The sequence below is a fragment of the Balaenoptera ricei genome, chromosome 2 (genome assembly GCF_028023285.1).
Source record: "Balaenoptera ricei isolate mBalRic1 chromosome 2, mBalRic1.hap2, whole genome shotgun sequence".
NCBI classification, from domain to species: Eukaryota; Metazoa; Chordata; class Mammalia; order Artiodactyla; family Balaenopteridae; genus Balaenoptera; species Balaenoptera ricei.
This window is the reverse complement of record NC_082640.1, coordinates 157,771,335-157,784,880: the sequence shown is the minus strand read 5'-3', so window position 1 is coordinate 157,784,880 and position 13,546 is coordinate 157,771,335. Positions and strand designations below refer to the sequence as shown.

The 13,546-nt window shown below is 45.2% G+C and overlaps 1 protein-coding gene across 14 annotated transcripts in view; it reads right to left on the bottom strand.

The window, feature by feature from the left end:
* Nucleotides 1–408: 408 nt before the first annotated feature.
* Nucleotides 409–13,546, bottom strand: part of SIPA1L1 (signal induced proliferation associated 1 like 1) — a 376,514-nt gene continuing 363,376 nt past the window's right edge. For 11 of the 14 annotated variants that reach the window (XM_059914542.1, XM_059914553.1, XM_059914540.1 and 8 more), the window contains 4 exons: nt 7,806–7,952; nt 5,806–5,920; nt 3,114–3,198; nt 409–2,433 (listed from right to left, as the gene is read on the bottom strand). In XM_059914542.1, coding sequence (XP_059770525.1) covers nt 2,290–2,433; nt 3,114–3,198; nt 5,806–5,920; nt 7,806–7,952 — 491 coding nt within the window. In that variant the 3' untranslated portion in view covers nt 409–2,289. Of the gene's footprint in view, nt 2,434–3,113; nt 3,199–3,410; nt 4,612–5,805; nt 5,921–7,805; nt 7,953–13,546 lie in introns of those variants that run through there. The other 3 variants (XM_059914549.1, XM_059914551.1, XM_059914554.1) reach the window with 2 other exon arrangements.

Here is a 13,546-nt window from a genome sequence, read left to right as displayed (position 1 = left end):
GGTCTTTCAAAGAAAGAGAATGGACTTGAGGACACGGGGAGGGGGAAGGGTAAACTGGGTTGAAGTGAGAGAGTGGCATGGACATAGATACACTACCAAATGTAAAATAGACAGCTAGTGGGAAGCAGCTGCATAGCACAGGGAGATCAGCTCAGTGCTTTGTGACCACCTGGAGGGGTGGGATGGGAAGGGTGGGGGGCGCGGGGCACGGGAGGGAGGAGATATGGGGGTGTATGTGTGTGTATAGCTGATTCGCTTTGTTGTGTAGTGGAGGCTAACAGACCATTGTGGACCGGCTGTGCTCCAGTAAAGATGTTAAGAAAAGAAAAGAAAAGAAAAGAAAAGAAAAATAAATAAATAAATAAATAAGAAAACCTCAAGCAATAATACCAAAGTGTTTTAAAAGAGTGTTTAAAATGAATTTTATTATTTGAATTTTACAAGTAGTCTTTAAAGGCTTCAAACAAGAACTCTGTTGCAAAACTCTAATAAATAGCTTGCCCCAAGTCCCCAGACAAAATGTAAAACAAAATAAAAACTAAACTCAGAAGGCTAAGCAAGACTTCAGAATGCTTGGATGTTAGCAGTATTTCTCATTTACAAAGAGATATCAGGCAATGTACAATCTCCTTCATACAAGTCAAAGAGAGAAAGAGACAGACAATTGAGATCTTTACAGAGCACTCCGAAATCTTCCTATTTCCATGACAGAAATGTCACCAGAAAAAAAAAAAAATCCCATGGAGAAATCACAATCGTGAACGAAACTGTAGCATAAAAGTCTAGTGATGGGGGTGCGGGGGAGAAGAGAGGAAAATCCATCCCGTTTCTTTCAGGGATGGAGAGAGGAATGGGCTGAGATTACTTGGGGCAGGGAACTTCCAAGCAGGTGCCACTGGATAGCTGAACGTTCCCTTAGACCAGAGTTACCACTGAAGGGGCACAGGTGGCAATTTAGTGACAATTGTGAAGGCAAGAAACAAGGCCACCAGGAGCTCCCCTGGGGCCTCTCAACACTAGTGACCCAGTTTCTCTGTTCTGTGCAGGACTGAGAGCCTTGGAACAACGGCCAGGGGCCCAAAGCAGCTGCATCACTAGACAGGAAAAATAGCACATCAATCATTTGTGCAGCAGAATCCTTTGGAAGGCCACACGAGGATGCAGAAAATGCTGGGCTGGGCTGAAATTGTACACTGGGACATGCAGGTCTCAAAAGGCCATTCCATTATCACAGTCATTGCTCCTAACAAGTAAGTATTAAAGTTCACAATTTAACATTCACTTTTCCTAGTTACAAATACTGGTGAAGTCTTGCTTTGGAGAGAAGGATTTACTAATTTATTAATAAGTTCATTTTGAGCAAGCTAAAAATACAATTTTGCCACATTGTAATCTTTAAAAATCTCAAACAAAAACTCCACTTTTGACCAAAATGCATACAAATCATATGATTTTTAGTTTGGAGGAATTCTGAAACCAATTACTGTTTGGAGCCAGGAGGCTATAGAAAGGCTGATCCCACTTTAGAGGGACTGACTGACTTAAGCCAAACAAAAAGGGCTCCAGCTCGGAGGAGCACACAGCACCTGGGACCATTTTCCCAGGGAAAGGAAGGAGGAAGTAGTGATGGCATAATGCAGGCTGGAAAAGGGGTGTGGCCCACAGCCTCCGTCTCTGCCTCTCTCTGGTTCACTGATTTGTTATTGTCAAGTAACCCCGATCCTGCTGAGCTCTGGAAGATAGGGACAGACACCACTAGCTCATGCACAAGCCATTCGAGGGAGGCAGGCGTTTTCTCAAAGCACCTCCCTCCCCAGGCATTTCAGGAACGAAGGTAAGGAAATTCCCCCTCCCCAAATAAACAGTTTTTAAAAACTTTATTGTCTTCCTAGGAATAATGACATTTGTCAGGATACTGAGGGAAAGCTTGGGTTACCTGAAATAGATAAGAAAGAGCTGATGGAAATAGAGGCAGATGGGCCAGTGGGGGGAACCCTGGTCCTAGGCCCAGTTTCTTTTTAAATACATAACAACAGATAAAGATATTGTGCAAAAAAATAAAGACATTCACATTTTAGCAGTTAAACTTTTATTTTACTTTTTAAAATTTTTATTTACCTTTTTCTTTTTCTTTTCTACAAAAGGCAGATAATGATTGTTGATCTGCAATTGTTGTGTTGTTGTGCACTCCCCTCAAGGGGGCAGAGTTGGGAGCTGGGGCGGGAGCTCGGAGGATGCCTTCACCGGCGGCACCAAGGGGCGCGCGCTCCCGCGGCCCCCTCTCCCGGCCTAGCTCATGTCGATGGTGTTGAAGACCCACTCCGTGAACTTCTTCAGCTTGTCGGACGCATTCTGGGACTCCTCCTGCAGCCTCAGGTTGTCCTCTCGCAAGTGCTGAACCTCCGCCTGAAGGTGAGCTTTGTCTTCTTTTTCCTGGGAGGGCGAGCAGGGCAGGCAAGAACTAAGAGGGTGGCCCCACCCTGCCCAGCCGCTAGGAGTGGCTGTGGATCTGTGTGCGCCCTTCACCCGCTTCCCTCCTTCATTCCACTGAACAGCTGTCTATGTGGCCTGGTGCTGGGCCTTAAGATGCTCTCACCCAGGGAACGGGACTTCCAGAGGCATCCGCTACAGGTTGATTTTGGAATGTAAATACGTGACTGCATAGTTTAATGTCTTTGTTAAGTTGTAAGGAATAAGGGCTGTCTTACATTTTAGACGATTGCTCTGGGGGCTCCTGTCTTAATATAAAGGCACTCAAGAAACAAACAAACAGCATCTAATTCTTTTGGTGCAAGAGCCCGAATAGCAATGAGGACACGTGGGTCTGGGCTATGGACCAGGAGTGGGGAGGCCGGGAGAGGGCTGGCTGAGGTCTAAAGGCGTTCACAAAAAAGGGAACGCTTTTTCTGTGCGTGTGACAATGAAAGCTTTCTTGCACGATGTGTGTCAGTGGGAACCAAGCTCTAAGCAGCTCCCTAAACATGTGTTCGGAGAAAGTAGGGAAAACGCCCACATCTTATTCCACTAACAAACAAACACTGCTGACGAAGGGCTCTCACAGTTCAAGGGCAGCTTGCGTGGACGGGGTAACCTGCTTCGAGAATATGCTTTACCTTCTTCAGATCTTCTCGAAGCACCTTCAGCATACCTTCCAGCTGGTCCACTTTAGAAGCCAGAGTGGGAGAGGAATTTTTACTGCTGGGAACAAGAAACAAAAGACCTTGCTGGCAGGAGCCTCCATGGCTGGCTTTGTTTGTTTGGCAATTTTTTTTTTTTTTTTTTTTTTTAAAGAGGCGCCTGAATTTTCAAAGTGGTTTTCAATGTCAAATTACTCAGTATGGTGACACAACCGTGCATTTTCATTTTAAAAAAGAAAATGGCAGTCTTAACAAAAGGTAATACAAGTGTGAACTACAGCCAATCAATGGCTTCCTTTGTTAAAGATGCTGCATCTTTGTGACAAAAGAACATAGGACAGTAAGTGAAAATGGCCTCTTTGGCAGCACAAGAACCTTCTGGCAGACACGACTGTCAAACAGTGAAATGAGTATCTCTTCAGAGGCTTTAAGAAGAGGAGAGTTACTCCTCTCTGTGTGCATGTTGGCTGGGGTGGGGGAGGGGGCTGGGGCAGGCTCTACCTTGGGGCAACCCACTCACCCAGTGGCGACTGAGTCATCGGGCCCACGTCTTAACTTACACTAGTTTAAATATCTTCAAATATTAAAAAAATAAGGCTCCATCTTTCAGAAGCTTGTCAGTCCAACCTTAATGTCTTAAGCTCTTCGCTATTATGATCAGCAAACTCTAAGGCCCACAGTTTTCTTATTTTCTCCCATTTCATTTAAGTGCTAAAAATGCCATGCCAGTGGAGCACCAAAAGGAGGGGGAGTTAGAGGACGAGAAGGCCGTGTAACCAGCTGGACAGATGACACAGCTCGGCAGGGGCTGAAGACCTGTCAACTCTCCTTCCCCGACTCTCCTCTACTTGAATTCAAGCTCCAAAAAGTTTCCAGGCGAGTTCTAGCCAGAAGCACAACCTCAGCCTCACACAACCAAGAATCTGAAGGCTTCCACGGAGCCAACTGGCAGCTACCTGTTTCCAGAGGTCAAGGGGAAGAGGTGGCGACTCTGAACTCTTGGCATCATGAAATAAAAGGTATTCTTTCTTTACTGTAAAAATCGAAGTTCAAGTTGGAATTCCTGACCTACAATAAGCTGTGTCTGTCAACGTCTTCTGCTAATTCTAGGTCTACCGCAAGCCCACAGTGGCGTGGAGTGTCACAAGGCTGTAAATAAAATGGCATGATCATGACCTCCTCCCTTCTAAGCAAGACAGGACGACCCGTTAAACGCTGACAGTGAATGGATTTTAAAAGGGAAGCGGTCAGCTGCAATCCACAGCACCTCACAAGCGGGTCAGGTTTGCATGGGTTGAAGGCCAAAGATGTGACAGAATAAGAGGGGTGTTGGATGGGAAACACTGAGGCTGGGGATGGGGGCAGGGCTGTCCTTCACAAGCCGTCGAGTCCACACTCCCCGCTCCTGGCAGGGCTGACGCAGCCACTGCAGGCTGTCAGTAACTCTCAGTGGCGTATCTTGATTTCTGAAGGTCTGCAAAATGAATTCTGTGACTGTGATAGTCTTTAAGAACATATTTAACTCCATTTGCATTTGCTCATCCACACCGAACAAAGCCCCAATCATCCTCCTCATCTTAAGCTTCTACAGGTTCTACAAAGATTTAGGAACCGCTTAATAATCCCTTCTCAGGAGAACAGTCTTTGCTCACTCAGACTTCTCTTCATCCTAAGAAGGGACATTTGGGGCTCTCCCCTCGGCTCTGCAATTTTTAAAAAAGTGCTCAACAGCCAAACTAACTGCCTCTTTCCTTCCCCAACTGTCCCAACAATAGGATAAATGCAGCGTCTGTTACACTCACAACGAACGAGCCATTGCTCTTATACTTCCTCTTGAAGAGGGTTTCCTTACAGACTTGCTTCAGAAGTCTTCAAGCACAAGTCACCGGTATGTCTCTGCAAACCTATGCCAACCTCACTCTTCCCGTTACTGGCTGTTTCTGACCAAGTTTTCTAGATACCTGGATGCTTATCCATCATCAAAAGGTTTTAAGAGATTTCAAATTGATGAAATTATTCTCCGTTAAGGAGGGCTTACTATGTGTCCACGGCTGACCGTTGGGATGCTTTAATACATAGGAACATCACACACTTATCCAACAACCTCACCATTTGAAACTGAGGGGGAAATGGAAAAGTCAGCGAGTCCATACCCTTAACTCAGCTACTGCTTTTTTTTTTAACTTCTTATTTTACATAAATCTTTCTTACCTATCCTGGTGACCCAGTTCTAATGTAGGTCTGAAGCAGAACGTTGGGAGCTGCTAAGATGCAGGCACATTTACAAGCATGACCAACTGACAGCTTCAAAACTGACAGACTCAAAAACCAGACTCAAGGACTAAACGCATAGGAGTCCGAGGATATTCAGCGCAAATGATTTCTCTTACCTTACCTAATAAACCCTGAGGACACAAATGTACTACGGCATTAAATAATAATGAATATTCATAATGATGACTTTTAAGCCATCAAGAACAGTTTCATGGTGTTTAGAGTATTTGGTTACAAAGCATTCGAACAAGAAGTGAAGCGTCTGGCGCCGCAGTGATGAGCTTCATTCAGCTGATCCACGTGGCCTCCATCGCCTCTTCCCCACACCTGCTGTCTGTCACTAGCGGAGGTGATGTGTGGTGTGGAGTGGTACCCTCGCCACTGGATGACTAACCTGCTGTAAGACTTCATCTGGGCCAGAGCCTGGTCTTCAAGCTGGTCATTGTTGGATGCAGCACTCAGGGGGCGATGGTTTTCATCACTAGCAGCAAAGAACGAGGCTCTCTGGACTGAAACGGAGAGGAGAAACCATTCAGTATTTTGGAACTGGATCCTGGGCCCTCTCTATGGGGGCCCTCCATTTCTAAAAGAAATGGCCTACACGCACAGTCAGATCTAATCAAGGGGCAGGAATGCATCGGAAACCTTATCTCCCAACCCTTGTAGGAAAAATTTTTTACTGTTTTAGCTGGAAGAGGATAGTAACATTGTAATTTCTCTTTTAAAAACAGCTGTTGTGACTCAACTTCTATTCCAGCTTTTCCCTTCTTGCTCATAAAAGTACCAGTCTATTGTTTCCCCGGAAACAGGCCTCGTGCCAAATTTCCAGACCGATGCTTTCCACTCAGTGACAACATGAAACGCATTAAAGAGCTAGTACTAAGCTTCTTGAGGCTTCCTGAAGTATGCTTTCCCTAAGACTCCTGGCCACCTTGGTGGGCTTTAGCCTAGGCACGCACCACCTCTGTTTGAAAATACACAAACTTCAGGCTTGAGCCAAGAAACAAAATCAAATTAAAAAAAAAAAAATCCTCCCACTGAAAAACCAAAACTTCTTTGCAGCAACATGGATGGACCTAGAGATTGTCATACTGAGTGAAGTCAGTCAGAGAAAGACAAATATCATGTGATATCACTTATATGTGGAATCTAAAAAAAGGGTACTAATAAACTTATCTACAAACCAGAAGTAGAGTTACAGATGTAGAAAACAAACTTATGGTTACCAGGGGGTAAGGGGGGGAGGGATAAATTGGGAGATTGGGATTGACATGTACACACTACTATACATAAAACAGATAACTAATAAGGACCTACTATATAGCACAGGGAACTCAACACTCTGTAATGGCCTATATGGGAAAAGAGTCAAAAAAAGAATGGGTATATGTACATGTAGAACTGATTCATTTTGCTGTACACCTGAAACTAACACAACATTGTAAATCAACTATACTCCAATAAAAATTAAAACAAAAAACAAAACTGTGATTTTATATGAAGGAGAGTGACCAACACATTGAAATTTACAATCAAGTCAGTCCTGGGGAATTGCCATCAGCTAAAATGGGGATTCACTGTTCACTGCTCTGTGGTTGTCTGACTTCTGAATTCCATGGCCTAGGCAATTGGCTCCCCCATACTGGAGCCTGACTGAAGAGCAACTTTGAATCCTTCCAAGTAAGGGCAATAAAACAAAAACTCAAAACCAATCAATCACCTGCTAGCACCATCATTTTACAAAGACCATTTTAGCATCAAAAAATCTGGAAGGGCAACCTTAGAGTCAGTCTATCAAAAAAAGACCTATGACAGCCTCATGTCAACACACACAGCAATACTTTTAGTTTTTTTCTATTTCAGCAGAGCAGGTCAGCACTAGTCTAAGGGCCTGCATTTAAGGACCACTGGCTTAACGCAAGCACACAGCCAGTGGGTTGACGTAGGAACGAAGCAGGCAGAAAGCACACCTGCTACCACACACCCGAGAGATGAGTGAGAAGAGCAGAGGGAGGAGCCTGGGGCCGGGCCAAGCAGGACGAGCATCCTAACAGATCCAACCGCGCGTTGAGCAATGACGTCTTTACGACGTGATAAAAAAACTCTCCCGGACACGTGCTGTTTTCAGTCAAGTGACAGCTGGGATTCCCCTGCACTCTGCCCTTCTCAGATACAGGGAGGCGAGGCATCCGTGTGACGAATTCCTGTGTAGAGGAAACACTGGGTTCCACCTGATTAAATCTGACAGTGGGGGGCCCTACCAAGTGCTCAAGAACTGTTAGCTCAACTGGTTTCCGGCTGCGCTGGTAAAATGTGTGTGTTGTCAGTGTGTCCAGAGCTCTCACGCTGCCCACGGCCTCAGTGTGGCCCAGCCTCGATCATCAGCAGACTCACCCTCATACGCCTTGGCAGCGTCCACCAGGTTGGACCAATCCAAATCCGCAGCGGCGTCGGGCAGGGGCATCAGGCCGGGGTCGGGCATGGGCGGCCTTTGGGTGTCCTGGATGTCATTGAGGGAGCTGTCCGAGGCCGAGAACTCTCCTGCAGGAAGGGACAAGGGATAAGATGCTTCTCATGCCCACAGGAGAACCCCTCAAAGTTTTACCCATTTTGTTACAATATATTGGTAAGTCATTTGTTACCTGGAATCAGTTTCTAGTCTAACAGGACATTAGTGGTCATTCTAAAGCTGAGTGGAACTAGGAATTGACTTCCTCCAACCTTAATTCACTTTTGTATAACCTCCCACTGTCCCATTTCTAGTGGGGTGAGTCTTGGAAAAGTCAGTCCTGCACCGAGGCAATGTGTCTGCTTTGGCAGGAGCTGCTTGTCTACAGTGGGACCCAGAGCAGCTCCTCATGTTTCCTCGCAGAGTTGAGAGATTCAGGCTGGGGTGAAGGGACCTACTTCAAGAGAGGTGGGTTTTGCAGCCAGGCCAGGGAGGCTTGGTGATGCTTGTGTGAGGGGATAGGAAAGCTTATTCTTATCTTCACTAGAACCTGGGATCTGACTGCCCTCCATGTGGACTCCCTGCATCCCTGGGACTGGTGACGGACATCCCTGGCCCACGTCTGTCCTGTATCCCAGGAGCGGCCCACTGGTTTCTGCAGTTGGATGTATCCAGGGTGGTGTGAGAACCAAATCAGAGCACGTGAGAGTGAGTGCTGGGTCACCCAGCAGAGTTAACATAGGTTAACTGGTGTTGGCATCCTTCTCCTTCCCAAGGACACGCTAAGCAACTCTTGGCATCAGTTTTCTTTTTTTTTTTTATGCACATTTTATAATCTTAAGTTCTTATTTGCGAATGTAAAAATACAAGGTACGATAGACTTCAGCAGTCTTAGTTGAGTGCCAAGAATGATATAGAAAAGGAAGATAGTTGATAAATGAGTTTACAGGGTTATAATCTTAAGACAGTAAAAATGTAGAAAGACAAAAAAAAAAATGGTCCACATCAAAAAAACTTAAAAAAAAATCAATTATGTAAACTTATGACTAAATAAATCATATTTTTAAAAGATGGTACTCGGGCTTCCCTGGTGGCACAGTGGTTGGGAATCTGCCTGCCAATGCAGGGGACACGGGTTCGAGCCCTGGTCTGGGAAGATCCCACATGCCGTGGAGCAACTAGGCCTGTGAGCCACAATTACTGAGCCTGCGTGTCTGGAGCCTGTGCTCCGCAACAAGAGAGGCCGCGATAGTGAGAGGCCCGCACACTGCGATGAAGAGTGGCCCCTGCTCGCCACAGCTAGAGAAAGCCCTTGCACAGAAACGAAGACGCAACACAACCAAAAATAAAAAAATTTAAAAAAATAAATAAATAAAAACTATTCCCTTTAAAAAAACAAAAAAAAGATGGTACTCAAGACTCATCACTGGTTGATTACTTTTTTTTGCTATTTTCTATGTCGTGGAGGTATCTATATGGTGGATATATGGTGGTATCTATATGGACATCTCTTCCCAGTTTGCTTTCAGTGACATCACTTTGGTAGCCTGAAATCAGCCGTAGTAGGAGTATATCTACACCACAATAACCGGCAAGTGCTGCAAGTCAGGGCCTTTGCCTCCTTCCAGGAGCTGATTGTTAAACGTTTACCAGCACAACAAGAATCATACTTCCAATGGGGACAAAAAGACATTGAGAGAGACTCAGCTGGGAAGTGATGTAATAAACTTTGTTCATTGGGAAGATCATTTTGGTTTTTTTTTTTTTTAAAACTGGCCTTCTTTTTTATTTATTTATTTATTTATTTATTTTTGGCTGTACTGGGTCTTCGTTTCTGCGCGAGGGCTTTCTCCAGTTGCGGCAAGCGGGGGCCACTCTTCATTGCGGTGCGTGGGCCTCTCACTATCGCGGCCTCTCTTGTTGCGGAGCACAGGCTCCAGACGCACAGGCTCAGTAGTTGTGGCTCACGGGCCTACTTGCTCCGCGGCATGTGGGATCTTCCCAGACCAGGGCTTGAACCCGTGTCCCCTGCACCGGCAGGCAGACTCTCAACCACTGCGCCACCAGGGAAGCCCTGGTTTTTTTTTTTTAATTCAAACATAAAGTCACAAAAATAATCATCCTCATCAGTTCACTCAGTCCCATGTAATTAATTTTTTTTTTCATCTTAATCTTTTCTTAGCACTTTTATGAATTCATCAGTTTTCCATTAGAGTTCTGAAAATGCTTATTCATTCAGTTCAGCAGTATAGTCAGTTACCAGAAACCTGTACAATTTTCTATTTACAGCAACCCAACATCCCAAGCCCCTTCTAAGGTGACAATTTTTAAAAATACAAATATTAAACTACAGTAACAGCTAATCTCTGCTTATCCTGGGGACGGGAGGAGTGGGTGAAATGAGCCCCTCTGTGCACTGGAGGGTGTGCTGCTACTGCTCAGGTTCGTATAGGTGGAGAAGCGAGGGAAACGTAGCTCAGGAAACGAAGATGCTCTCAATGGGGCAGCAGCTGGGGCAGCAACGAGAGCAGAGCACGTGCCTCCGTGAGAAGGGTCACCCGCACAATGTGACTGTAACACTAAAACTCACGCAAACACAAAGCTGAAAGTGAACTTCTCAGTTAAAATCTCTAAGCGACTCTGGAAATAACTGTGTACAATGAGTTAAAAAGTTTTGTCAATTATGATGGCCTATAAACCAGAGTATATTTAGCGCTTGCTTTCCCTTTCAAATTACATAAAGAACTGGTCTGAAGTGCAGCTACTAGTTATTAATGTGCTTAACATTAGCAAAGTTATGAGTAAATGGAAATCAACAAATGTTGCCTGATATTAAAGGCTCAGTTGTATTTAAACTTGCTCCCACCAAGGGTAAGTAGTTGGAATGATTTACAATGTTGTGTTAGTTTCTGATGTACAGCAAAGTGATTCAGTACATATATATATATATATTTTTTTTTTTTTTTTTTTTCTTTTTCAGATTCTTTGGAACAGACAGTTTTGTGTGTCACACACAACCCTTCTGCCCTTTTATCTCTGGGGCCCAAATTTCCACTTGGAAAAAAAAGAAGTCGCCCATTCCCCAAACACTTCTCAGTATCTCAGTGGTGGTCACACCACCGAGGCCAAGGCGTAGGGATCAGCCCACCAAGGACTGCTCAGTTTAGGGCGTGGGATCACTGTGGCTGCTGCCTGACTTTTAGGAAAGCAAGAAGAGGTGATGGGAAGGGGCTGGGAGAGGGTGGCCCGCTCCTTCCCTTCCTCCGTGCCAGGCCTTCAGCCCCAGGCTTCACAGGGAAGGTGTGAGGGGAGCAGATTTCCAGGCTGTTCTCTTAGTATGTGAGCTTCTAGAAGGCAGGGCCTACTGTGACATGACACATGCACACAGGCTTTCACAGAGGGTTTATTTTTATCCCTATAAAGGTTAAAAAAAATGGGGAAGTGAAAGAAACATTCAAGGTAGGCAGGAAGTTGTAAGAGGAATGGAGGGCAGGGAGGGTGGTCCCAATGCAGGGAGAGAAGGGGAGAAAAGAAGGCTACTCTTTAGGGCACAACTAGGAGGTGGTTTCTAGTGTCCAGATGGTAAGAAGTGGTCATTTCATGTGTCAACTTTGGTTCATAGACGGTGACCTTTCAGAGCAAAGAGAAATCAGGTTCAAGCCATAGTTGGACCTCTTATAAAGAGGGAGGAGGGGGAAGCTGATGTGATTCTTGAGTGATGTCTGCCACAGGGGAGAAGGGGAGAAGGGAACTGTGTGGGAAGCAGGATGGAGATGATGGAGGAACAGTCATGGGAGTGGGTTGAAAGCTCAGAAAAGATGCAGGGAGAAAGAAAACTAGGAAGGCAGGAGATTGAAAGAAAACACTGCTTCAAAGAAGCAGAAGGAAAAGAAATTGGGTATAAATGGACATAGAGAGAGATAAAGCTGCAGAACTCCCTGAAGGAAAAAGGGCAGAAGGGAGGTGGGGTTACAGCCATATGTATAATAAGCAGGCACACAGGTTCCATAATAGGTATCTGCTGTGCTGGGCAATAGTGGGAGGGTAGGTGCAGAACCCTGGAATGGAGTTGGACACAGGAGAAAGAAAAAGAGCAATTTTTTTTGGTCCCCGAATATGGCCCTTAATAAAACTGGGATCAAGTAAGGTGATGGAGGAACAAGGCATTTATGAATCAAAGGGAAGAATACGGAGGTGCCTGTCATCAATAAGCCTTTTCCTAAATAATACTCACTCACTCAATGAATGAATGAGTCAACAAGTGAGTGGCCGACACCACAGCTAACATTCTCACAGCTGGGAAAGACAGAACAATGGTGTGGCTCAGGGAAGCCAGTGGATAAAATTCTCTAAGAAATAACTAATCTGGTGTTAGCCAAATTTGCCCAATCCTAACAGCAGCTGGGATGTTTGGTAAAAATACAATACAAACCATACTTTTGTATTCAAATTCAGCAGGTCATGGGTGAGGTCTGGAAATCTCTATTTTTAACAAGCATCTCAAAGGAGAGCTTTTTACCACATCAGGTGCCCCAGTTCTGTGGCTGCTGCACAGTGTCTGCCCCTTGATCGTCTGGCTCTGGAGCCCAAGAGGAGCTCATGTTTCTGGGTCCCATGGGACTCTAACACCTGAAGAGGCAGTTCTTGGCAGGCTACCACCCCCCCAGGGCACTGCCAGGCAGCAGACTGAAACACACCCCCAGTCTTTCTGTGAAAGAGTCCTATTTGCTTGTCCTGGAGCTTTGGCCACAGGCATAGCCTTCTGTTTTGGCACATTTAGAGGCCTACAAGGTGCTCTCAGGGAACAGAGGCCAGTGGACACAATCTTTGTGCTCTCCATCTGCCTCACTCCAGCTCATAGGCATCTCCAGAAAGGCGCTTATACATACATCTGGTGCCCCAGTACTTAAGACTGCCACCCGGCAGACACCTCCAGGTCACTGGTGGTGGTGGTGGTGGTGGTGGGGTGGTGCGTATACTTGTGGTCCCATAGGACTGTACATACATGCATACTTTAAAAGCTGCTGCCTGAGATTCCGGTTTCCAATCTAAGTGATGACTGAGATCTAAGTGATGACTGAATCTAAGTGATGACTGAGATCCATCCCTTGGAGACACTGACAGGTCTTGTCACACCCTCAGCTCCTGGAGGCTCTTAAAAATAAACTAGGCTGCTTGGACAATGACAAAAGTTTGAGAGACAACCAAGAGCTAGGGCAGGGTAGGAAGATATGGTTCACCTTCTACATGAGACCACTCCATCAGAGCTGGGAGAGGTGGCTGTTTTACCTAATACGTAGAAACAAACATAGCGTCAAGGAAGATGAAGAAACAAAGGAAAATGTTCCAAATGAAAAACACAAGAAAAATCTCAGCAAAAAGTCTCAATGAAATGAAGATAAGTAACTTACCAGGTAAAGAGTTAAAAATGATGGCCAAGATGTTCACGAAGCTTGAGAGAAGAAAGGATGAACACAGTGAGAACTTCAACAAAGACACAGAACGTAAAAGAGAGTACCAAACAGAAGTCACAGAGCTGAAGAATACAGTAACTGAACTGAAAAATACACTAGAGGGGCTCAACAACAGACTAGATGAAGCAGAAGAAAGGATCGGTGAAGTCTAACATAGGGTAGAGGAATTCAGTCAATCAGAGAGGCAAAAAGAAAAAAGAATGAAAAACAGT